The 27,276-nt window shown below is 52.9% G+C and overlaps 1 protein-coding gene across 1 annotated transcript in view; it reads right to left on the reverse strand.

Moving 5' to 3' along the window:
* LOC124033066 (EMILIN-2-like) overlaps positions 1–27,276 on the reverse strand; it is a 104,163-nt gene that overhangs the window by 57,800 nt on the left and 19,087 nt on the right. Inside the window, exons 4-6 of the mRNA XM_046344990.1 lie at positions 25,848–27,223; positions 4,268–4,894; positions 2,355–2,622 (exon numbers count right to left, since the gene is read on the reverse strand). Coding sequence (XP_046200946.1) covers positions 2,355–2,622; positions 4,268–4,894; positions 25,848–27,223 — 2,271 coding nt within the window. The remainder of the gene's footprint in view (positions 1–2,354; positions 2,623–4,267; positions 4,895–25,847; positions 27,224–27,276) is intronic.

Below are 27,276 nucleotides of genomic sequence, written 5' to 3' on the forward strand. Positions count from 1 at the left end.
GAACTAATGGGGATCCATAATAAACCCCAGGAAGAGTAAGTAGCTGCTACATTGGCAGGAACTAATAGGGATCCTTAATAAAGACAAATTCAAACTGGACCCTAAACTCATTGAGATGGAGAGGGCACATAGGAATGACACTTTCTTCCCTGATGGATGGCCCAGATCTACAGTGAGGGAAAAAAGTATTTGATCCCCTGCTGATTTTGTACGTTTGCCCACTGACAAAGAAATTATCCGTCTATAATTTTAATTGTAGGTTTATTTGAACAGTGAGAGACAGAATAACAACAAAAATCCAGAAAAACACATGTGAAATATGTTATAAATTGATTTGTATTTTATTTAGGGAAATAAGTATTTGACCCCCTCTCAATCAGGAAGATTTCTTGCTCCCAGGTGTCTTTCATACAGGTAACGAGCTGAGATTAGGAGCACACTCTTTAAAGGGAGTGCTCCTAATCTCAGTTTGTTACCTGTATAAAAGACACCTGTCCACAGAAGCAATCAATCAGATTCCAAACTATCCACCATGGCCAAGACCAAAGAGCTCTCCAAGGATGTCAGGGACAAGATAGTAGACCTACACAAGGCTGGAATGGGATATAAGAACATCACCAAGCAGCTTGTTGAGAAGGTGACAACACAAAATAACTGTTGCATGGAGCCCCTCGGCCTGGGGCTCCACCGAAGATCTCACCTCGTGGAGTTGCAATGATCATAAGAACGGTGAGGAATCAGCCCAGAACTACACGGGAGGATCTTGTCAATGATCTCAAGGCAGCTGGGACCATAGTCACCAACAAAACAATTGGTAACACACTACGCCGTGAAGGACTGAAGTCCTGCAGCGCCCGCAAGGTCCCACTGCTCAAGAAAGCACATACACATGCCCGTCTGAAGTTTGCCAATGAACATCTGAATGATTCAGAGGACAACTGGGTGAAGGTGTTGTGGTCAGATGAGACCAAAATGGACCTCTTTGGCATCAACTCAACTTGTCGTGTTTGGAGGAGGAGGAATGCTGCCTATGACCCCAAGAACACCATCCCCACCGTCAAACATGGAGGTGGAAACATTATGCTTTGGGTGTGTTTTTCCACTAAGGGAACAGGACAACTTCACGGGGCCATGTACTGTCAAATATTGGGTGAGAAATCCTTCTCTCAGCCAGGGCATTGAAAATGGGTCATGGATGGGTATTCCAGCATGACAATGACCCAAAACACATGGCCAAGGCAACAAAGGAGTGGCTCAAGAAGAAGCACATTAAGGTCCTGGAGTGGCATAGCCAGTCTCCAGACCTTAATCCCATAGAAAATCTGTGGAGGGAGCTGAAGGATCGAGTTGCCAAACGTCAGCCCCGAAACCTTAATGACTTGGAGAAGATCTGCAAAGAGGAGTGGGACAAAATCCCTCCTGGGATGTGTGCAAACCTGGTGGCCAACTACAAGAAACATCTGACCTCTGTGATTGCCAACAAGGGTTTTGCCACCAAGTACTAAGTCATGTTATGCAAAGGGGTCAAATACTTATTTCCCTCATTAAAATTCAAATCAATTTATAACATTGAAAAGCTAAAAAAGCTTTGTTAAAGTTTGGTGGCAAATGGGTCTTCCAAATGGCCAATAACCCCAAACATACTTCCAAAGTTGTGGCAAAATGGCTTCAGGGCAACAAAGTCAAGGTATTGGAGTTGTCATCACAAAGCCCTGACCTCAATCCCATAGAAGGTTTGTGGGCAAAACTGAAAAAGCGTGTGCGAGCAAGGAGGCCTACAAACCTGACTCAGTTACACCAGCTCTGTCAGGAGGAATGGGCCAAAATTCACCCAACTTATTGTGGGAAGCTTGTGGAAGGCTACCCAAAACATTTGACCCAAGTTAAACAATTTAAAGGCAATGCTACCAAATACTAATTGAGTGTATGTAAACTTCTGACCCACTGGGAATGTGATTAAAGAAATAAAAGCTGAAATAATCATTCTCGCTACTATTATTCTGACATTTCACATTCTTAAAATAGTGGTGATCCTAACTGACCTAAGACAGGGAATTTATACTAGCATTAAATGTCAGGAATTGTGAAAAACTGAGTTTAAATGTATCTGGCTAAGATAGATGCATGTAAACTTCCGATTTCAACTGTATGTATTGTATATCGTTTTTTGTGGTGTGGTTTTTTTCAAGCCCCTGAGCTTCCAACTACACCTGCACACCGTTTATTTATTTGTTTTTATCTGTACTGTTGTTGATCACTTGTTTTCTTTGGTACAAATAAATTAAACTACACAAAAACAAATCCATCCATTCATCCATCCATCATCCATCCATCATCCACAGTATACTACTGACCTGTCTCCCTGGCATTGGTGTCAGTGCTCCTGGTCTGTAGTGTCTTTAGGGAGGTCTCTAGGGTGGTGATGTCAGCAGCCTGTCTTTCCAGCATGGTGTTGACCCGGCTGACGTGGTGCCACAGCCCAGCGACGTGCTTCTCCAACCCCTCCTTCACTCCCCGCACCCTGGCCGAAACCCCGTCCAGCTGAACACACACTTTCTCCAGGCGCTGGACACGCCCCTCCACCCCAGACACACCAGAGCAACGCTGAAGTTCTGTCTGCACCTAAGAAGAAGAGCAATCTTAATATTTTTGGATATCAAGGAAGTTACAACAACACAGATAACAGTGTTATCCACTAACTAATAACAGACTACTAGACAACTAACTGGTGAGTGACATAACAGACTACTAGACAACTAACTGGTGAGTGAAATAACAGACTACTAGACAACTAACTGGCTAGTGAAATAACAGACTACTAGATAACTAACTGGCGAGTGACATAACAGACTACTAGACAACTAACTGGCTAGTGACATAACAGACTACTAGATAACTAACTGGTGAGTGACATAACAGACTACTAGACAACTAACTGGTGAGTGACATAACAGACTACTAGATAACTAACTGGTGAGTGACATAACAGACTACTAGACAACTAACTGGCTAGTGACATAACAGACTACTAGACAACTAACTGGCTAGTGACATAACAGACTACTAGACAACTAACTGGCTAGTGACATAACAGACTACTAGACAACTAACTGGCTAGTGACATAACAGACTACTAGATAACTAACTGGTGAGTGAAATAAATAAATAAATAAATTTGTAAGTCGCTCTGGATAAGAGCGTCTGCTAAATGACTTAAATGTAAATGTAAATAACAGACTACTAGATAACTAACTGGTGAGTGACATAACAGACTACTAGATAACTAACTGGTGAGTGAAATAACAGACTACTAGACAACTAACTGGCTAGTGACATAACAGACTACTAGATAACTAACTGGCGAGTGAAATAACAGACTACTAGACAACTAACTGGTGAGTGAAATAACAGACTACTAGACAACTAACTGGTGAGTGAAATAACAGACTACTAGACAACTAACTGGTGAGTGAAATAACAGACTACTAGACAACTAACTGGCGAGTGACATAACAGACTACTAGACAACTAACTGGCTAGTGACATAACAGACTACTAGACAACTAACTGGTGAGTGAAATAACAGACTACTAGATAACTAACTGGCTAGTGACATAACAGACTACTAGACAACTAACTGGTGAGTGACATAACAGACTACTAGACAACTAACTGGTGAGTGAAATAACAGACTACTAGACAACAAACTGGCTAGTGACATAACAGACTACTAGATAACTAACTGGCTAGTGACATAACAGACTACTAGATAACTAACTGGCTAGTGACATAACAGACTACTAGATAACTAACTGGCGAGTGACATAACAGACTACTAGATAACTAACTGGCTAGTGACATAACAGACTACTAGATAACTAACTGGTTAGTGACATAACAGACTACTAGATAACTAACTGGCTAGTGACATAACAGACTACTAGATAACTAACTTGTGAGTGAGATAACAGACTACTAGACAACTAACTGGTTAGTGACATAACAGACTATTAGATAACTAACTGGCTAGTGACATAACAGACTACTAGATAACTAACCTGTGAGTGAGATAACAGACTACAAGATAACTAACCGGTGAGTGACATAACAGACTACTAGACAACTAACTGGTTAGTGAGATAACAGACTATTAGATAACTAACTGGCTAGTGACATAACAGACTACTAGATAACTAACTGGTTAGTGAGATAACAGACTACTAGATAATTACCTGGTTAGTGAGATAACAGACTACTAGATAACTACCTGGTTAGTGAGGCTGTCCAGTTTGGTTCTCAGCTCCTCCACCTGGCTGCTGCTGCTTCCCTCCACCTCTCCTCTGGGGACCGTTACGTCAGACGCACTCTGGATCCTGCCTGGACCGATAGTAGTGGCACCAAACCCACCTAACCCTTCCCCAGGCCTGGCCCCTGCTTTGGCCCCTGCCCCAACCTGGCAGCAGGTGTTGTAGGTGGTGTTAATCCTGGTGAGGTCCTGGGTGTACCTGCTCAGAGAGTCCCCCAGCCCTGTCACTGCCCCACCCAGACCCCCTACGTTGTCCTGCAGGATCACCATCCCCCTCTGGAGGTCCTCCACCTCCTTAACGCTCCGCTTCTGCCCCACCATTTGCCTGTCTATAATCTCCTCCAGCTCTCTCAGTTTGTCAGAGTTGGACGTCACATCCGTGTGGAGGATATCCAGGTCGTTACGACAGAGCTTCAGGTCCTTCACCACACTGTCCAGAACTACAGGGTGGGAGGAAGCTCCAGGGTTGGTGTTGGGAAACCCTCCGGTGTTAGGTCCTCCACCACAGCCGTGAGCACAGAGCTCAGCCACAGCGGTCACCTTGTCATTGAGACCCTGCAGAAGAAACTTGTTGTTGTTCAACTCAGCCTGCAGGATGGAACAAGACAGAATCTGTTACCATGGACACATAACACACAAACCCACTGCCATGTGCAGTGCAGCACCCACAACGGCTGGAGATGGTACCTGGGAACTGCAATGCAGCACCCACAAAGGCACAACGGCTAGAGATGGTACCTGGGAACTGCAATGCAGCACCCACAAAGGCACAACGGCTAGAGATGGTACCTGGGAACTGCAATGCAGCACCCACAAAGGCACAACGGCTAGAGATGGTACCTGGGAACTGCAATGCAGCACCCACAAAGGCACAACGGCTAGAGATGGTACCTGGGAACTGCAATGCAGCACCCACAACGGCACAACGGCTAGAGATGGTACCTGGGAACTGCAATGCAGCACCCACAAAGGCACAACGGCTGGAGATGGTACCTGGGAACTGCAATGCAGCACCCACAAAGGCACAACGGCTAGAGATGGTACCTGGGAACTGCAATGCAGCACCCACAAAGGTACAACGGCTAGAGATGGTACCTGGGAACTGCAATGCAGCACCCACAAAGGCACAACGGCTAGAGATGGTACCTGGGAACTGCAATGCAGCACCCACAAAGGCACAACGGCTGGAGATGGTACCTGGGAACTGCAATGCAGCACCCACAAAGGCACAACGGCTAGAGATGGTACCTGGGAACTGCAATGCAGCACCCACAAAGGCACAACGGCTAGAGATGGTACTTGGGAACTGCAATGCAGCACCCACAACGGCTAGAGATGGTACCTGGGAACTGCAATGCAGCACCCACAAAGGCACAACGGCTAGAGATGGTACCTGGGAACTGCAATGCAGCACCCACAACGGCTAGAGATGGTACCTGGGAACTGCAATGCAGCACCCACAAAGTCACAACGGCTGGAGATGGTACCTGGGAACTGCAATGCAGCTCCCACAAAGGCACTGCAATGCAGCTCCCACAAAGGCACAACGGCTAGAGATGGTACCTGGGAACTGCAATGCAGCACCCACAAAGGCACAACGGCTAGAGATGGTACCTGGGAACTGCAATGCAGCACCCACAAAGGCACAACGGCTAGAGATGGTACCTGGGAACTGCAATGCAGCACCCACAAAGGCACAACGGCTAGAGATGGTACCTGGGAACTGCAATGCAGCACCCACAAAGGCACAACGGCTAGAGATGGTACCTGGGAACTGCAATGCAGCACCCACAAAGGCACAACGGCTAGAGATGGTACCTGGGAACTGCAATGCAGCACCCACAAAGGCACAACGGCTAGAGATGGTACCTGGGAACTGCAATGCAGCACCCACAAAGGCACAACGGCTAGAGATGGTACCTGGGAACTGCAATGCAGCACCCACAAAGGCACAACGGCTAGAGATGGTACCTGGGAACTGCAATGCAGCACCCACAAAGGCACAACGGTTAGAGATGGTTCCTTGGGAACTGCAATGCAGCACCCACAAAGGTACAACGGCTAGAGATGGTACCTGGGAACTGCAATGCAGCACCCACAAAGGCACAACGGCTAGAGATGGTACCTGGGAACTGCAATGCAGCACCCACAAAGGCACAACGGCTAGAGATGGTACCTGGGAACTGCAATGCAGCACCCACAAAGGCACAACGGCTAGAGATGGTACCTGGGAACTGCAATGCAGCACCCACAACGGCTAGAGATGGTACCTGGGAACTGCAATGCAGCACCCACAAAGGCACAACGGCTGGACATGGTACCTGGGAACTGCAATGCAGCTCCCACAAAGGCACTGCAATGCAGCTCCCACAAAGGCACAACGGCTAGAGATGGTACCTGGGAACTGCAATGCAGCACCCACAAAGGCACAACGGCTAGAGATGGTACCTGGGAACTGCAATGCAGCACCCACAAAGGCACAACGGCTAGAGATGGTACCTGGGAACTGCAATGCAGCACCCACAAAGGCACAACCTGGGAACTGCTAGAGATGGTACCTGGGAACTGCAATGCAGCACCCACAAAGGCACAACGGCTAGAGATGGTACCTGGGAACTGCAATGCAGCACCCACAAAGGCACAACGGCTAGAGATGGTTCCTTGGGAACTGCAATGCAGCACCCACAAAGGTACAACGGCTAGAGATGGTACCTGGGAACTGCAATGCAGCACCCACAAAGGCACAACGGCTAGAGATGGTACCTGGGAACTGCAATGCAGCACCCACAAAGGCACAACGGCTAGAGATGGTACCTGGGAACTGCAATGCAGCACCCACAAAGGCACAACGGCTAGAGATGGTACCTGGGAACTGCAATGCAGCACCCACAAAGGCACAACGGCTAGAGATGGTACCTGGGAACTGCAATGCAGCACCCACAAAGGCGGCTAGAGATGGTACCTGGGAACTGCAATGCAGCACCCATAAAGGCACAACGGCTGGAGATGGTACCTGGGAACTGCAATGCAGCACCCACAAAGGCACAACGGCTAGAGATGGTACCTGGGAACTGCAATGCAGCACCCACAAAGGCACAACGGCTAGAGATGGTACCTGGGAACTGCAATGCAGCACCCACAACGGCTAGAGATGGTACCTGGGAACTGCAATGCAGCACCCACAAAGGCACAACGGCTGGAGATGGTACCTGGGAACTGCAATGCAGCACCCACAAAGGCACAACGGCTAGAGATGGTACCTGGGAACTGCAATGCAGCACCCACAAAGGCACAACGGCTAGAGATGGTACCTGGGAACTGCAATGCAGCACCCACAAAGGCACAACGGCTAGAGATGGTACCTGGGAACTGCAATGCAGCACCCACAAAGGCACAACGGCTAGAGATGGTTCCTTGGGAACTGCAATGCAGCACCCACAAAGGCACAACGGCTAGAGATGGTACCTGGGAACTGCAATGCAGCACCCACAAAGGCACAACGGCTAGAGATGGTACCTGGGAACTGCAATGCAGCACCCACAAAGGCACAACGGCTAGAGATGGTACCTGGGAACTGCAATGCAGCACCCACAAAGGCACAACGGCTAGAGATGGTACCTGGGAACTGCAATGCAGCACCCACAAAGGCACAACGGCTAGAGATGGTACCTGGGAACTGCAATGCAGCACCCACAAAGGCACAACGGATGGTAGAGATGGTACCTGGGAACTGCAATGCAGCACCCACAAAGGCACAACGGCTAGAGATGGTACCTGGGAACTGCAATGCAGCACCCACAAAGGCACAACGGCTAGAGATGGTACCTGGGAACTGCAATGCAGCACCCACAAAGGCACAACGGCTAGAGATGGTACCTGGGAACTGCAATGCAGCACCCACAAAGGCACAACGGCTAGAGATGGTACCTGGGAACTGCAATGCAGCACCCATAAAGGCACAACGGCTGGAGATGGTACCTGGGAACTGCAATGCAGCACCCACAAAGGCACAACGGCTAGAGATGGTACCTGGGAACTGCAATGCAGCACCCACAAAGGCACAACGGCTAGAGATGGTACCTGGGAACTGCAATGCAGCACCCACAACGGCTAGAGATGGTACCTGGGAACTGCAATGCAGCACCCACAAAGGCACAACGGCTGAGATGGTTCCTGGGAACTGCAATGCAGCACCCACAAAGGCACAACGGCTAGAGATGGTACCTGGGAACTGCAATGCAGCACCCACAAAGGCACAACGGCTAGAGATGGTACCTGGGAACTGCAATGCAGCACCCACAAAGGCACAACGGCTAGAGATGGTACCTGGGAACTGCAATGCAGCACCCACAAAGGCACAACGGCTAGAGATGGTACCTGGGAACTGCAATGCAGCACCCACAAAGGCACAACGGCTGAGATGGTACCTGGGAACTGCAATGCAGCACCCACAAAGGCACAACGGCTAGAGATGGTACCTGGGAACTGCAATGCAGCACCCACAAAGGTACAACGGCTAGAGATGGTACCTGGGAACTGCAATGCAGCACCCACAAAGGCACAACGGCTAGAGATGGTACCTGGGAACTGCAATGCAGCACCCACAAAGGCACAACGGCTGGAGATGGTACCTGGGAACTGCAATGCAGCACCCACAAAGGCACAACGGCTAGAGATGGTACCTGGGAACTGCAATGCAGCACCCACAAAGGCACAACGGCTAGAGATGGTACCTGGGAACTGCAATGCAGCACCCACAACGGCTAGAGATGGTACCTGGGAACTGCAATGCAGCACCCACAAAGGCACAACGGCTAGAGATGGTACCTGGGAACTGCAATGCAGCACCCACAACGGCTAGAGATGGTACCTGGGAACTGCAATGCAGCACCCACAAAGGCACAACGGCTGGAGATGGTACCTGGGAACTGCAATGCAGCACCCACAAAGGCACAACGGCTGGAGATGGTACCTGGGAACTGCAATGCAGCACCCACAAAGGCACAACGGCTAGAGATGGTACCTGGGAACTGAGATGGTACCTGGGAACTGCAATGCAGCACCCACAAAGGCACAACGGCTAGAGATGGTACCTGGGAACTGCAATGCAGCACCCACAAAGGCACAACGGCTAGAGATGGTACCTGGGAACTGCAATGCAGCACCCACAAAGGCACAACGGCTAGAGATGGTACCTGGGAACTGCAATGCAGCACCCACAAAGGCACAACGGCTAGAGATGGTTCCTTGGGAACTGCAATGCAGCACCCACAAAGGTACAACGGCTAGAGATGGTACCTGGGAACTGCAATGCAGCACCCACAAAGGCACAACGGCTAGAGATGGTACCTGGGAACTGCAATGCAGCACCCACAAAGGCACAACGGCTGGAGATGGTACCTGGGAACTGCAATGCAGCACCCACAAAGGCACAACGGCTAGAGATGGTACCTGGGAACTGCAATGCAGCACCCACAAAGGCACAACAGCACCCACAAAGGCACAACGCTAGAGATGGTACCTGGGAACTGCAATGCAGCACCCACAAAGGCGGCTAGAGATGGTACCTGGGAACTGCAATGCAGCACCCACAAAGGCACAACGGCTAGAGATGGTACCTGGGAACTGCAATGCAGCACCCACAAAGGCACAACGGCTAGAGATGGTACCTGGGAACTGCAATGCAGCACCCACAAAGGCACAACGGCTGGAGATGGTACCTGGGAACTGCAATGCAGCACCCACAAAGGCACAACGGCTGGAGATGGTACCTGGGAACTGCAATGCAGCACCCACAAAGGCACAACGGCTAGAGATGGTACCTGGGAACTGCAATGCAGCACCCACAAAGGCACAACGGCTAGAGATGGTACCTGGGAACTGCAATGCAGCACCCACAAAGGCACAACGGCTAGAGATGGTACCTGGGAACTGCAATGCAGCACCCACAAAGAGATGGTACACAACAGCACCCACAAAGGCTAGAGATGGTACCTGGGAACTGCAATGCAGCACCCACAAAGGCACAACGGCTAGAGATGGTTCCTTGGGAACTGCAATGCAGCACCCACAAAGGTACAACGGCTAGAGATGGTACCTGGGAACTGCAATGCAGCACCCACAAAGGCACAACGGCTAGAGATGGTACCTGGGAACTGCAATGCAGCACCCACAAAGGCACAACGGCTAGAGATGGTACCTGGGAACTGCAATGCAGCACCCACAACGGCTAGAGATGGTACCTGGGAACTGCAATGCAGCACCCACAAAGGCACAACGGCTAGAGATGGTACCTGGGAACTGCAATGCAGCACCCACAAAGGCACAACGGCTAGAGATGGTACCTGGGAACTGCAATGCAGCACCCACAAAGGCACAACGGCTAGAGATGGTACCTGGGAACTGCAATGCAGCACCCACAACGGCTAGAGATGGTACCTGGGAACTGCAATGCAGCACCCACAAAGGCACAACGGCTAGAGATGGTACCTGGGAACTGCAATGCAGCACCCACAAAGGCACAACGGCTAGAGATGGTACCTGGGAACTGCAATGCAGCACCCACAAAGGCACAACGGCTAGAGATGGTACCTGGGAACTGCAATGCAGCACCCACAAAGGCACAACGGCTAGAGATGGTACCTGGGAACTGCAATGCAGCACCCACAACGGCTAGAGATGGTACCTGGGAACTGCAATGCAGCACCCACAAAGGCACAACTGGCTGGAGATGGTACCTGGGAACTGCAATGCAGCACCCAGAGATGGTACCTGGGAACTGCAATGCAGCACCCACAAAGGCACAACGGCTAGAGATGGTACCTGGGAACCTGGGAACTGCAATGCAGCACCCACAAAGGCACAACGGCTAGAGATGGTACCTGGGAACTGCAATGCAGCACCCACAAAGGCACAACGGCTAGAGATGGTACCTGGGAACTGCAATGCAGCACCCACAAAGGCACAACGGCTAGAGATGGTACCTGGGAACTGCAATGCAGCACCCACAAAGGCACAACGGCTAGAGATGGTTCCTTGGGAACTGCAATGCAGCACCCACAAAGGTACAATGGCTAGAGATGGTACCTGGGAACTGCAATGCAGCACCCACAAAGGCACAACGGCTAGAGATGGTACCTGGGAACTGCAATGCAGCACCCACAAAGGCACAACGGCTAGAGATGGTACCTGGGAACTGCAATGCAGCACCCACAAAGGCACAACGGCTAGAGATGGTACCTGGGAACTGCAATGCAGCACCCACAAAGGCACAACGGCTAGAGATGGTACCTGGGAACTGCAATGCAGCACCCACAACGGCTAGAGATGGTACCTGGGAACTGCAATGCAGCACCCATAAAGGCACAACGGCTGGAGATGGTACCTGGGAACTGCAATGCAGCACCCACAAAGGCACAACGGCTAGAGATGGTACCTGGGAACTGCAATGCAGCACCCACAAAGGCACAACAGCACCCACAAAGCTAGAGATGGTACCTGGGAACTGCAATGCAGCACCCACAAAGGCACAACGGCTAGAGATGGTACCTGGGAACTGCAATGCAGCACCCACAAAGGCACAACGGCTGGAGATGGTACCTGGGAACTGCAATGCAGCACCCACAAAGGCACAACGGCTAGAGATGGTACCTGGGAACTGCAATGCAGCACCCACAAAGGCACAATGGCTAGAGATGGTACCTGGGAACTGCAATGCAGCACCCACAAAGGCACAACGGCTAGAGATGGTACCTGGGAACTGCAATGCAGCACCCACAAAGGCACAACGGCTAGAGATGGTTCCTTGGGAACTGCAATGCAGCACCCACAAAGGTACAACGGCTAGAGATGGTACCTGGGAACTGCAATGCAGCACCCACAAAGGCACAACGGCTAGAGATGGTACCTGGGAACTGCAATGCAGCACCCACAAAGGCACAACGGCTAGAGATGGTACCTGGGAACTGCAATGCAGCACCCACAAAGGCACAACGGCTAGAGATGGTACCTGGGAACTGCAATGCAGCACCCACAAAGGCACAACGGCTAGAGATGGTACCTGGGAACTGCAATGCAGCACCCACAAAGGCACAACGGCTAGAGATGGTACCTGGGAACTGCAATGCAGCACCCATAAAGGATGGTACACAACGGCTGGAGAGATGGTACCTGGGAACTGCAATGCAGCACCCACAAAGGCACAACGGCTAGAGATGGTACCTGGGAACTGCAACTGCAGCAGCACCACAAAGGCACAACGGCTAGAGATGGTACCTGGGAACTGCAATGCAGCACCCACAAGGCAACGGCTAGAGATGGTACCTGGGAACTGCAATGCAGCACCCACAAAGGCACAACGGCTGGAGATGGTTCCTGGGAACTGCAATGCAGCACCCACAAAGGCACAACGGCTAGAGATGGTACCTGGGAACTGCAATGCAGCACCCACAAAGGCACAACGGCTAGAGATGGTACCTGGGAACTGCAATGCAGCACCCACAAAGGCACAACGGCTAGAGATGGTACCTGGGAACTGCAATGCAGCACCCACAAAGGCACAACGGCTAGAGATGGTTCCTGGGAACTGCAATGCAGCACCCACAAAGGTACAACGGCTAGAGATGGTACCAATGGGAACTGCAATGCAGCACCCACAAAGGCACAACGGCTAGAGATGGTACCTGGGAACTGCAATGCAGCACCCACAAAGGCACAACGGCTAGAGATGGTACCTGGGAACTGCAATGCAGCACCCACAAAGGCACAACGGCTAGAGATGGTACCTGGGAACTGCAATGCAGCACCCACAACGGCTAGAGATGGTACCTGGGAACTGCAATGCAGCACCCACAAAGGCACAACGGCTGGAGATGGTACCTGGGAACTGCAATGCAGCACCCACAAAGGCACTGCTAAGATGGTACCTGGGAACTGCAATCCCACCCACAAAGGCACCTGCAATGCAGCACCCACAAAGGCACAACGGCTAGAGATGGTACCTGGGAACTGCAATGCAGCACCCACAAAGGCACAACGGCTAGAGATGGTACCTGGGAACTGCAATGCAGCACCCACAAAGGCACAACGGCTAGAGATGGTACCTGGGAACTGCAATGCAGCACCCACAAAGGCACAACGGCTAGAGATGGTACCTGGGAACTGCAATGCAGCACCCACAAAGGCACAACGGCTGGAGATGGTACCTGGGAACTGCAATGCAGCACCCACAACAATGGCACTGCAGATGGTACCTGGGAACTCCAGCACAAAGGCACAACGGCTAGAGATGGTACCTGGGAACTGCAATGCAGCACCCACAAAGGCACAACGGCTAGAGATGGTACCTGGGAACTGCAATGCAGCACCCACAAAGGCACAACGGCTAGAGATGGTACCTGGGAACTGCAATGCAGCACCCACAAAGGCACAACGGCTAGAGATGGTACCTGGGAACTGCAATGCAGCACCCACAAAGGCACAACGGCTAGAGATGGTACCTGGGAACTGCAATGCAGCACCCACAAAGGCACAACGGCTAGAGATGGTTCCTTGGGAACTGCAATGCAGCACCCACAAAGGTACAACGGCTAGAGATGGTACCTGGGAACTGCAATGCAGCACCCACAAAGGCACAACGGCTAGAGATGGTACCTGGGAACTGCAATGCAGCACCCACAAAGGCACAACGGCTAGAGATGGTACCTGGGAACTGCAATGCAGCACCCACAAAGGCACAACGGCTAGAGATGGTACCTGGGAACTGCAATGCAGCACCCACAAAGGCACAACGGCTAGAGATGGTACCTGGGAACTGCAATGCAGCACCCACAACGGCTAGAGATGGTACCTGGGAACTGCAATGCAGCACCCACAAAGGCACAACGGCTGGAGATGGTACCTGGGAACTGCAATGCAGCACCCACAAAGGCACAACGGCTAGAGATGGTACCTGGGAACTGCAATGCAGCACCCACAAAGGCACAACGGCTAGAGATGGTACCTGGGAACTGCAATGCAGCACCCATAAAATGCACAACGGCTGGAGATGGTACCTGGGAACTGCAATGCAGCACCCACAAAGGCACAACGGCTAGAGATGGTACCTGGGAACTGCAATGCAGCACCCACAAAGGCACAACGGCTAGAGATGGTACCTGGGAACTGCAATGCAGCACCCACAAAGGCACAACGGCTAGAGATGGTACCTGGGAACTGCAATGCAGCACCCACAAAGGCACAACGGCTAGAGATGGTACCTGGGAACTGCAATGCAGCACCCACAAAGGATGGTACAACTGCAAGAGATGGTACCTGGGAACTGCAATGCAGCACCCACAAAGGCACAACGGCTAGAGATGGTACCTGGGAACTGCAATGCAGCACCCACAAAGGCACAACGGCTAGAGATGGTACCTGGGAACTGCAATGCAGCACCCACAAAGGCACAACGGCTAGAGATGGTACCTGGGAACTGCAATGCAGCACCCACAAAGGCACAACGGCTAGAGATGGTACCTGGGAACTGCAATGCAGCACCCACAAAGGCACAACGGCTAGAGATGGTACCTGGGAACTGCAATGCAGCACCCAGCAAAAAGGCACAACGGCTAGAGATGGTACCTGGGAACTGCAATGCAGCACCCACAAAGGCACAACGGCTAGAGATGGTACCTGGGAACTGCAATGCAGCACCCAGCACCCACAAAGGCACAACGGCTAGAGATGGTACCTGGGAACTGCAATGCAGCACCCACAAAGGCACAACGGCTAGAGATGGTACCTGGGAACTGCAATGCAGCACCCACAAAGGCACAACGGCTGAGATGGTACCTGGGAACTGCAATGCAGCACCCACAAAGGCACAACGGCTAGAGATGGTACCTGGGAACTGCAATGCAGCACCCACAAAGGCACAACGGCTAGAGATGGTACCTGGGAACTGCAATGCAGCACCCACAAAGGCACAACGGCTAGAGATGGTACCTGGGAACTGCAATGCAGCACCCACAAAGGCTAGAGATGGTACCTGGGAACTGCAATGCAGCACCCACAAAGGCACAACGGCTAGAGATGGTACCTGGGAACTGCAATGCAGCACCCACAAAGGCACAACGGCTAGAGATGGTACCTGGGAACTGCAATGCAGCACCCACAAAGGCACAACGGCTAGAGATGGTACCTGGGAACTGCAATGCAGCACCCACAAAGGCACAACGGCTAGAGATGGTACCTGGGAACTGCAATGCAGCACCCACAAAGGCACAACGGCTAGAGATGGTACCTGGGAACTGCAATGCAGCACCCACAAAGGCACAACGGCTAGAGATGGTACCTGGGAACTGCAATGCAGCACCCAAAGGCACAACGGCTAGAGATGGTACCTGGGAACTGCAATGCAGCACCCACAAAGGCACAACGGCTAGAGATGGTACCTGGGAACTGCAATGCAGCACCCACAAAGGCACAACGGCTAGAGATGGTACCTGGGAACTGCAATGCAGCACCCACAAAGGCACAACGGCTGGAGATGGTACCTGGGAACTGCAATGCAGCACCCACAAAGGCACAACGGCTAGAGATGGTACCTGGGAACTGCAATGCAGCACCCACAAAGGCACAACGGCTAGAGATGGTACCTGGGAACTGCAATGCAGCACCCACAAAGGCACAACGGCTAGAGATGGTACCTGGGAACTGCAATGCAGCACCCACAAAGGCACAACGGCTAGAGATGGTACCTGGGAACTGCAATGCAGCACCCACAAAGGCACAACGGCTAGAGATGGTACCTGGGAACTGCAATGCAGCACCCACAAAGGCACAACGGCTAGAGATGGTACCTGGGAACTGCAATGCAGCACCCACAAAGGCACAACGGCTAGAGATGGTACCTGGGAACTGCAATGCAGCACCCACAAAGGCACAACGGCTAGAGATGGTTCCTTGGGAACTGCAATGCAGCACCCACAAAGGCACAACGGCTAGAGATGGTACCTGGGAACTGCAATGCAGCACCCACAAAGGCACAACGGCTAGAGATGGTACCTGGGAACTGCAATGCAGCACCCACAAAGGCACAACGGAGATGGTACTGGGAGATGGTACCTGGGAACTGCAATGCAGCACCCACAAAGGCACAACGGCTAGAGATGGTACCTGGGAACTGCAATGCAGCACCCACAAAGGCACAACGGCTAGAGATGGTACCTGGGAACTGCAATGCAGCACCCACAAAGGCACAACGGCTAGAGATGGTACCTGGGAACTGCAATGCAGCACCCACAAAGGCACAACGGCTAGAGATGGTACCTGGGAACTGCAATGCAGCACCCACAAAGGCACAACGGCTAGAGATGGTACCTGGGAACTGCAATGCAGCACCCACAAAGGCACAACGGCTAGAGATGGTACCTGGGAACTGCAATGCAGCACCCACAAAGGCACAACGGCTAGAGATGGTACCTGGGAACTGCAATGCAGCACCCATAAAGGCACAACGGCTGGAGATGGTACCTGGGAACTGCAATGCAGCACCCACAAAGGCACAACGGCTAGAGATGGTACCTGGGAACTGCAATGCAGCACCCACAAAGGCACAACGGCTAGAGATGGTACCTGGGAACTGCAATGCAGCACCCACAAAGGCACAACGGCTAGAGATGGTACCTGGGAACTGCAATGCAGCACCCACAAAGGCACAACGGCTAGAGATGGTACCTGGGAACTGCAATGCAGCACCCACAAAGGCACAACTGCAATGCAGCTAGAGATGGTACCTGGGAACTGCAATGCAGCACCCACAAAGGCACAACGGCTAGAGATGGTACCTGGGAACTGCAATGCAGCACCCACAAAGGCACAACGGCTAGAGATGAGGGAACTGGCAGCACCCACCTGGGAACTGCAATGCAGCACCCACAAAGGCACAACGGCTAGAGATGGTACCTGGGAACTGCAATGCAGCACCCACAAAGGCACAACGGCTAGAGATGGTACCTGGGAACTGCAATGCAGCACCCACAAAGGCACAACGGCTAGAGATGGTACCTGGGAACTGCAATGCAGCACCCACAAAGGCACAACGGCTAGAGATGGTACCTGGGAACTGCAATGCAGCACCCACAAAGGCACAACGGCTAGAGATGGTACCTGGGAACTGCAATGCAGCACCCACAAAGGCACAACGGCTAGAGATGGTACCTGGGAACTGCAATGCAGCACCCACAAAGGCACAACGGCTAGAGATGGTACCTGGGAACTGCAATGCAGCACCCACAAAGGCACAACGGCTAGAGATGGTACCTGGGAACTGCAATGCAGCACCCACAAAGGCACAACGGCTAGAGATGGTACCTGGGAACTGCAATGCAGCACCCACAAAGGCACAACGGCTAGAGATGGTACCTGGGAACTGCAATGCAGCACCCACAAAGGCACAACGGCTAGAGATGGTACCTGGGAACTGCAATGCAGCACCCACAAAGGCACAACGGCTAGAGATGGTACCTGGGAACTGCAATGCAGCACCCACAAAGATGGTACCTGGGAACTGCACAGCACCCACAAAGGCACAACGGCTAGAGATGGTACCTGGGAACTGCAATGCAGCACCCACAAAGGCACAACGGCTAGAGATGGTACCTGGGAACTGCAATGCAGCACCCACAACCCACAAAGGCACAACGGCTAGAGATGGTACCTGGGAACTGCAATGCAGCACCCACAAAGGCACAACGGCTAGAGATGGTACCTGGGAACTGCAATGCAGCACCCACAAAGGCACAACGGCTAGAGATGGTACCTGGGAACTGCAATGCAGCACCCACAAAGGCACAACGGCTAGAGATGGTACCTGGGAACTGCAATGCAGCACCCACAAAGGCACAACGGCTAGAGATGGTACCTGGGAACTGCAATGCAGCACCCACAAAGGCACAACGGCTAGAGATGGTACCTGGGAACTGGGAACTGCAATGCAGCACCCACAAAGGCACAACGGCTAGAGATGGTACCTGGGAACTGCAATGCAGCACCCACAAAGGCACAACGGCTAGAGATGGTACCTGGGAACTGCAATGCAGCACCCACAAAGGCACAACGGCTAGAGATGGTACCTGGGAACTGCAATGCAGCACCCACAAAGGCACAACGGCTAGAGATGGTACCTGGGAACTGCAATGCAGCACCCACAAAGGCACAACGGCTAGAGATGGTACCTGGGAACTGCAATGCAGCACCCACAAAGGCACAACGGCTAGAGATGGTACCTGGGAACTGCAATGCAGCACCCACAAAGGCACAACGGCTAGAGATGGTACCTGGGAACTGCAATGCAGCACCCACAAAGGCACAACGGCTAGAGATGGTACCTGGGAACTGATGGCACCTGGGAACTGCAATGGTACCTGGGAACTGCACCCACAAAGGCACAACGGCTAGAGATGGTACCTGGGAACTGCAATGCAGCACCCACAAAGGCACAACGGCTAGATGATGGTGCACCACCCACAACACAACGCTGGGAACTGCAATGCAGCACCCACAAAGGCACAACGGCTAGAGATGGTACCTGGGAACTGCAATGCAGCACCCACCCACAACGGCTAGAGATGGTACCTGGGAACTGCAATGCAGCACCCACAAAGGCACAACGGCTAGAGATGGTACCTGGGAACTGCAATGCAGCACCCACAAAGGCACAACGGCTAGAGATGGTACCTGGGAACTGCAATGCAGCACCCAAAGGCAAAGGCAGATGGTACAACTGGCTAGAGATGGTACCTGGGAACTGCAATGCAGCACCCACAAAGGCACAACGGCTAGAGATGGTACCTGGGAACTGCAATGCAGCACCCACAAATGGCACTGCAACAGCACCCACAAAGCTAGAGATGGTACCTGGGAACTGCAATGCAGCACCCACAAAGGCACAACGGCTAGAGATGGTACCTGGGAACTGCAATGCAGCACCCACAACGGCTAGAGATGGTACCTGGGAACTGCAATGCAGCACCCACAAAGGCACAACGGCTAGAGATGGTACCTGGGAACTGCAATGCAGCACCCACAACGGCTAGAGATGGTACCTGGGAACTGCAATGCAGCACCCACAAAGGCACAACGGCTGGAGATGGTACCTGGGAACTGCAATGCAGCACCCACAAAGGCACAACGGCTAGAGATGGTACCTGGGAACTGCAATGCAGCACCCACAAAGGCACAACGGCTAGAGATGGTACCTGGGAACTGCAATGCAGCACCCACAAAGGCACAACGGCTAGAGATGGTACCTGGGAACTGCAATGCAGCACCCACAAAGGCACAACGGCTAGAGATGGTACCTGGGAACTGCAATGCAGCACCCACAACGGCTAGAGATGGTACCTGGGAACTGCAATGCAGCACCCACAAAGGCACAACGGCTAGAGATGGTACCTGGGAACTGCAATGCAGCACCCACAAAGGCACAACGGCTAGAGATGGTACCTGGGAACTGCAATGCAGCACCCACAAAGGCACAAGATGGTACCTGGAGATGGTACAAAGGCACAACGGGAGATGGTACTGGGAACTGCAATGCAGCACCCACAAAGGCACAACGGCTAGAGATGGTACCTGGGAACTGCAATGCAGCACCCACAAAGGCACAACGGCTAGAGATGGTACCTGGGAACTGCAATGCAGCACCCACAAAGGCACAACGGCTAGAGATGGTACCTGGGAACTGCAATGCAGCACCCACAACGGCTGAGATGGTACCTGGGAACTGCAATGCAGCACCCACAAAGGCACAACGGCTAGAGATGGTACCTGGGAACTGCAATGCAGCACCCACAAAGGCACAACGGCTAGAGATGGTACCTGGGAACTGCAATGCAGCACCCACAAAGGCACAAGATGGTACCTGGCTAGAGATGGTACCTGGAGAACTGCAATGCAGCACCCACAAAGGCACAACGGCTAGAGATGGTACCTGGGAACTGCAATGCAGCACCCACAAAGGCACAACGGCTAGAGATGGTACCTGGGAACTGCAATGCAGCACCCACAACACAACGGCTAGAGATGGTACCTGGGAACTGCAATGCAGCACCCACAAAGGCACAACGGCTAGAGATGGTACCTGGGAACTGCAATGCAGCACCCACAACGGCTAGAGATGGTACCTGGGAACTGCAATGCAGCACTCACAAAGGCACAACGGCTGGAGATGGTACCTGGGAACTGCAATGCAGCACCCACAAAGGCACAACGGCTAGAGATGGTACCTGGGAACTGCAATGCAGCACCCACAAAGGCACAACGGCTAGAGATGGTACCTGGGAACTGCAATGCAGCACCCACAAAGGCACAACGGCTGGAGATGGTACCTGGGAACTGCAATGCAGCACCCACAAAGGCACAACGGCTAGAGATGGTACCTGGGAACTGCAATGCAGCACCCACAAAGGCACAACGGCTAGAGATGGTACCTGGGAACTGCAATGCAGCACCCACAAAGGCACAACGGCTAGAGATGGTACCTGGGAACTGCAATGCAGCACCCACAAAGGCACAACGGCTAGAGATGGTACCTGGGAACTGCAATGCAGCACCCACAAAGGCACAACGGCTAGAGATGGTTCCTTGGGAACTGCAATGCAGCACCCACAAAGGTACAACGGCTAGAGATGGTACCTGGGAACTGCAATGCAGCACCCACAAAGGCACAACGGCTAGAGATGGTACCTGGGAACTGCAATGCAGCACCCACAAAGGCACAACGGCTAGAGATGGTACCTGGGAACTGCAATGCAGCACCCACAAAGGCACAACGGCTAGAGATGGTACCTGGGAACTGCAATGCAGCACCCACAAAGGCACAACGGCTAGAGATGGTACCTGGGAACTGCAATGCAGCACCCACAAAGGTACAACGGCTAGAGATGGTACCTGGGAACTGCAATGCAGCACCCACAAAGGCACAACGGCTAGAGATGGTACCTGGGAACTGCAATGCAGCACCCACAACGGCTAGAGATGGTACCTGGGAACTGCAATGCAGCACCCATAAAGGCACAACGGCTGGAGATGGTACCTGGGAACTGCAATGCAGCACCCACAAAGGCACAACGGCTAGAGATGGTACCTGGGAACTGCAATGCAGCACCCACAAAGGCACAACGGCTAGAGATGGTACCTGGGAACTGCAATGCAGCACCCACAAAGGCACAACGGCTAGAGATGGTTCCTTGGGAACTGCAATGCAGCACCCACAAAGGCACAACGGCTAGAGATGGTACCTGGGAACTGCAATGCAGCACCCACAAAGGCACAACGGCTAGAGATGGTACCTGGGAACTGCAATGCAGCACCCACAAAGGCACAACGGCTAGAGATGGTACCTGGGAACTGCAATGCAGCACCCACAAAGGCACAACGGCTAGAGATGGTACCTGGGAACTGCAATGCAGCACCCACAAAGGTACAACGGCTAGAGATGGTACCTGGGAACTGCAATGCAGCACCCACAAAGGCACAACGGCTAGAGATGGTACCTGGGAACTGCAACTGCAGCACCCACAACGGCAAGAGATGGTACCTGGGAACTGCAATGCAGCACCCATAAAGGCACAACGGAGAGATGGTACCTGGGAACTGCAATGCAGCACCCACAAAGGCACAACGGCTAGAGATGGTACCTGGGAACTGCAATGCAGCACCCACAAAGGCACAACGGCTAGAGATGGTACCTGGGAACTGCAATGCAGCACCCACAACGGCTAGAGATGGTACCTGGGAACTGCAATGCAGCACCCACAAAGGCACAACGGCTAGAGATGGTACCTGGGAACTGCAATGCAGCACCCACAACGGCTAGAGATGGTACCTGGGAACTGCAATGCAGCACCCACAAAGGCACAACGGCTGGAGATGGTACCTGGGAACTGCAATGCAGCACCCACAAAGGCACAACGGCTAGAGATGGTACCTGGGAACTGCAATGCAGCACCCACAAAGGCACAACGGCTAGAGATGGTACCTGGGAACTGCAATGCAGCACCCACAAAGGCACAACGGCTAGAGATGGTACCTGGGAACTGCAATGCAGCACCCACAAAGGCACAACGGCTAGAGATGGTACCTGGGAACTGCAATGCAGCACCCACAACGGCTAGAGATGGTACCTGGGAACTGCAATGCAGCACCCACAAAGGCACAACGGCTAGAGATGGTACCTGGGAACTGCAATGCAGCACCCACAACGGCTAGAGATGGTACCTGGGAACTGCAATGCAGCACTCACAAAGGCACAACGGCTGGAGATGGTACCTGGGAACTGCAATGCAGCACCCACAAAGGCACAACGGCTAGAGATGGTACCTGGGAACTGCAATGCAGCACCCACAAAGGCACAACGGCTAGAGATGGTACCTGGGAACTGCAATGCAGCACCCACAAAGGCACAACGGCTAGAGATGGTACCTGGGAACTGCAATGCAGCACCCACAACGGCTAGAGATGGTACCTGGGAACTGCAATGCAGCACCCACAAAGGCACAACGGCTGGAGATGGTACCTGGGAACTGCAATGCAGCACCCACAAAGGCACAACGGCTAGAGATGGTACCTGGGAACTGCAATGCAGCACCCACAAAGGCACAACGGCTAGAGATGGTACCTGGGAACTGCAATGCAGCACCCACAAAGGCACAACGGCTAGAGATGGTACCTGGGAACTGCAATGCAGCACCCACAACGGCTAGAGATGGTACCTGGGAACTGCAATGCAGCACCCACAAAGGCACAACGGCTAGAGATGGTACCTGGGAACTGCAATGCAGCACCCACAACGGCTAGAGATGGTACCTGGGAACTGCAATGCAGCACTCACAAAGGCACAACGGCTGGAGATGGTACCTGGGAACTGCAATGCAGCACCCACAAAGGCACAACGGCTAGAGATGGTACCTGGGAACTGCAATGCAGCACCCACAAAGGCACAACGGCTAGAGATGGTACCTGGGAACTGCAATGCAGCACCCACAAAGGCACAACGGCTGGAGATGGTACCTGGGAACTGCAATGCAGCACCCACAAAGGCACAACGGCTAGAGATGGTACCTGGGAACTGCAATGCAGCACCCACAAAGGCACAACGGCTAGAGATGGTACCTGGGAACTGCAATGCAGCACCCACAAAGGCACAACGGCTAGAGATGGTACCTGGGAACTGCAATGCAGCACCCACAACGGCTAGAGATGGTACCTGGGAACTGCAATGCAGCACCCACAAAGGCACAACGGCTAGAGATGGTTCCTTGGGAACTGCAATGCAGCACCCACAAAGGTACAACGGCTAGAGATGGTACCTGGGAACTGCAATGCAGCACCCACAAAGGCACAACGGCTAGAGATGGTACCTGGGAACTGCAATGCAGCACCCACAAAGGCACAACGGCTAGAGATGGTACCTGGGAACTGCAATGCAGCACCCACAAAGGCACAACGGCTAGAGATGGTACCTGGGAACTGCAATGCAGCACCCACAAAGGCACAACGGCTAGAGATGGTACCTGGGAACTGCAATGCAGCACCCACAAAGGTACAACGGCTAGAGATGGTACCTGGGAACTGCAATGCAGCACCCACAAAGGCACAACGGCTAGAGATGGTACCTGGGAACTGCAATGCAGCACCCACAAAGGCACAACGGCTAGAGATGGTACCTGGGAACTGCAATGCAGCACCCACAAAGGCACAACGGCTAGAGATGGTACCTGGGAACTGCAATGCAGCACCCACAAAGGCACAACGGCTAGAGATGGTACCTGGGAACTGCAATGCAGCACCCATAAAGGCACAACGGCTGGAGATGGTACCTGGGAACTGCAATGCAGCACCCACAAAGGCACAACGGCTAGAGAAGGTACCTGGGAACTGCAATGCAGCACCCACAAAGGCACAACGGCTAGAGATGGTACCTGGGAACTGCAATGCAGCACCCACAAAGGCACAACGGCTAGAGATGGTACCTGGGAACTGCAATGCAGCACCCACAACGGCTAGAGATGGTACCTGGGAACTGCAATGCAGCACCCACAAAGGCACAACGGCTAGAGATGGTACCTGGGAACTGCAATGCAGCACCCACAACGGCTAGAGATGGTACCTGGGAACTGCAATGCAGCACCCACAAAGGCACAACGGCTGGAGATGGTACCTGGGAACTGCAATGCAGCACCCACAAAGGCACAACGGCTAGAGATGGTACCTGGGAACTGCAATGCAGCACCCACAAAGGCACAACGGCTAGAGATGGTACCTGGGAACTGCAATGCAGCACCCACAAAGGCACAACGGCTAGAGATGGTACCTGGGAACTGCAATGCAGCACCCACAAAGGCACAACGGCTAGAGATGGTACCTGGGAACTGCAATGCAGCACCCACAACGGCTAGAGATGGTACCTGGGAACTGCAATGCAGCACCCACAACGGCTAGAGATGGTACCTGGGAACTGCAATGCAGCACCCACAAAGGCACAACGGCTAGAGATGGTACCTGGGAACTGCAATGCAGCACCCACAACGGCTAGAGATGGTACCTGGGAACTGCAATGCAGCACCCACAAAGGCACAACGGCTGGAGATGGTACCTGGGAACTGCAATGCAGCACCCACAAAGGCACAACGGCTAGAGATGGTACCTGGGAACTGCAATGCAGCACCCACAAAGGCACAACGGCTAGAGATGGTACCTGGGAACTGCAATGCAGCACCCACAAAGGCACAACGGCTAGAGATGGTACCTGGGAACTGCAATGCAGCACCCACAAAGGCACAACGGCTAGAGATGGTACCTGGGAACTGCAATGCAGCACCCACAACGGCTAGAGATGGTACCTGGGAACTGCAATGCAGCACCCACAAAGGCACAACGGCTAGAGATGGTACCTGGGAACTGCAATGCAGCACCCACAACGGCTAGAGATGGTACCTGGGAACTGCAATGCAGCACTCACAAAGGCACAACGGCTGGAGATGGTACCTGGGAACTGCAATGCAGCACCCACAAAGGCACAACGGCTAGAGATGGTACCTGGGAACTGCAATGCAGCACCCACAAAGGCACAACGGCTAGAGATGGTACCTGGGAACTGCAATGCAGCACCCACAAAGGCACAACGGCTGGAGATGGTACCTGGGAACTGCAATGCAGCACCCACAAAGGCACAACGGCTAGAGATGGTACCTGGGATCTGAGACCAGCAGCCCTCCAGTTGCCAGATCATCTCCCACTTTCTATCGTGGTCCTTCTGTAGCTCAGTTGGTAGAGCATGGCGCTTGTAACGCCAGGGTAGTGGGTTCGTTTCCCGGGACCACCCATACGTAGAATGTATGCACACATGACTGTAATTCGCTTTGGATAAAAGCGTCTGCTAAATGGCATATATTATTATTATTATTATTATTATTATTATTATCACCAGGTCTGATATTAAAACCAACAACGTTCCCGAAACCTGTCCTCCTCTACCAGAGTTGTCTACCTATAGTACCTGAAGGTCCACGCTCCCTCCTCCTCCAACAGGATAAGACTCGTTGTTCATCTCGACCAGCATGGTAGTAAACTGGTCTTCCAGTACGTTTACTCGTTCCTCCAGCAGCTGTCGTAGCTCCGCCCCTTGCTCGGCTAGTGCCCGGGTCAGCTTCTCCTCCACGTAGAAACAGTGGACCTCCGCGTTCTGCTCTGTCACATTCAGACGCGCCTCTAACTCCTCCAGCCGAGACCCCACCTCTCCCTCTAGTCCTAACCCCTCCCCCTCTAGCTCCCCCCGTGGAGAGGACAGGTACTGCAGCTCATTGTCCATGCGGGCATTCAGGATACGATGGGCCTCCGCCACACGCTCCAGCTCCCTCCACAGGTCAGATAGGTCACCACGCTGGACAGCTGGTAGGATACCTGGTGGCTGGTTATCCTGTCTAGCCAGGTCGGTCTGTCTGGCAGGGGCAGTTTGCCTAAGGCTGGGTTTGGAATCAGTCTGTCTAACATTAGGTTTAGTGTCAGTCTGTCTAACATTAGGTTTAGTGTCAGTCTGTCTAACATTAGGTTTGGGGTCAGTCTGTCTGAGTGACCGGCCGGGCTGGTCGGAGGCAGTGATGTCCAGTCTCAACTCCCTGATCTCCTGCTTTAGCTGCTCCTCCTTGTCCACCATCTCAGTCAGACTGAGCAGTCCTCTCTCCCGCTCCTCCTCACACCTCCTCTCCATCAGCTGGATCCTTCCATCACAGAATTTCTGCAGCTTCTCCACCTCCTTCCCTATCCTCTCCTCTATCGTTCTCTCCATGCTGTCCTCCATGTTCTTCCTCAGGAAGCCCAGCTGCCTGTCCATGTATTTCTCTAGTAGCTCCTCCAGGTCAGCAGGGGCTCCGCCCCCAACAGGGTTAGGGTCAGGGTCTTGCTGTGTCTGAGAGGCATCAAGCAGCAGGCGAATATGACCGCTGTGTGAGGTCACGGTACCTCTCAGCTCCTCCAGAGCCTCCTCTTTACTCTTCAGAGAGGTGTTGACATCATCCAACCTGGCCAGGACCTTTTCTAGCCCCCTGTCCCCCTGGACTGGTCCCCTGGTGGCCTGGTGCCCGTCGATCACTGACCCCTGGTGGTTGTCTGGTGGTACTGCGGCCTGCTCTATGTCGGGGGCGTGGACACTGTCAGGGGTCACAGCGCGGAGGTTGTTGAGCAGGGTGACCAGCATCTTGGAGGTGTCCTCCTGCAGGTCAGATCTCAGAGTGGAGCTCAGCCCAGTTATCGCAGCCTGCAGCGCCCCCACTGTTTGGGAGAGGCGCTGCACCTCCCCCTCCAGGAGACGCACCCTGTCTTTTTCTGCTCCTCCATGCCTCCCCTCATACACCCCAGTCTCCCTCCTCTCTGGCCCTGAGACAGAGGACACAGTTAAGTCAATAACACATTAACACACTTCATACACG

The sequence above is a fragment of the Oncorhynchus gorbuscha genome, linkage group LG04, assembly GCF_021184085.1.
Source record: "Oncorhynchus gorbuscha isolate QuinsamMale2020 ecotype Even-year linkage group LG04, OgorEven_v1.0, whole genome shotgun sequence".
Classification (NCBI taxonomy): domain Eukaryota; kingdom Metazoa; phylum Chordata; class Actinopteri; order Salmoniformes; family Salmonidae; genus Oncorhynchus; species Oncorhynchus gorbuscha.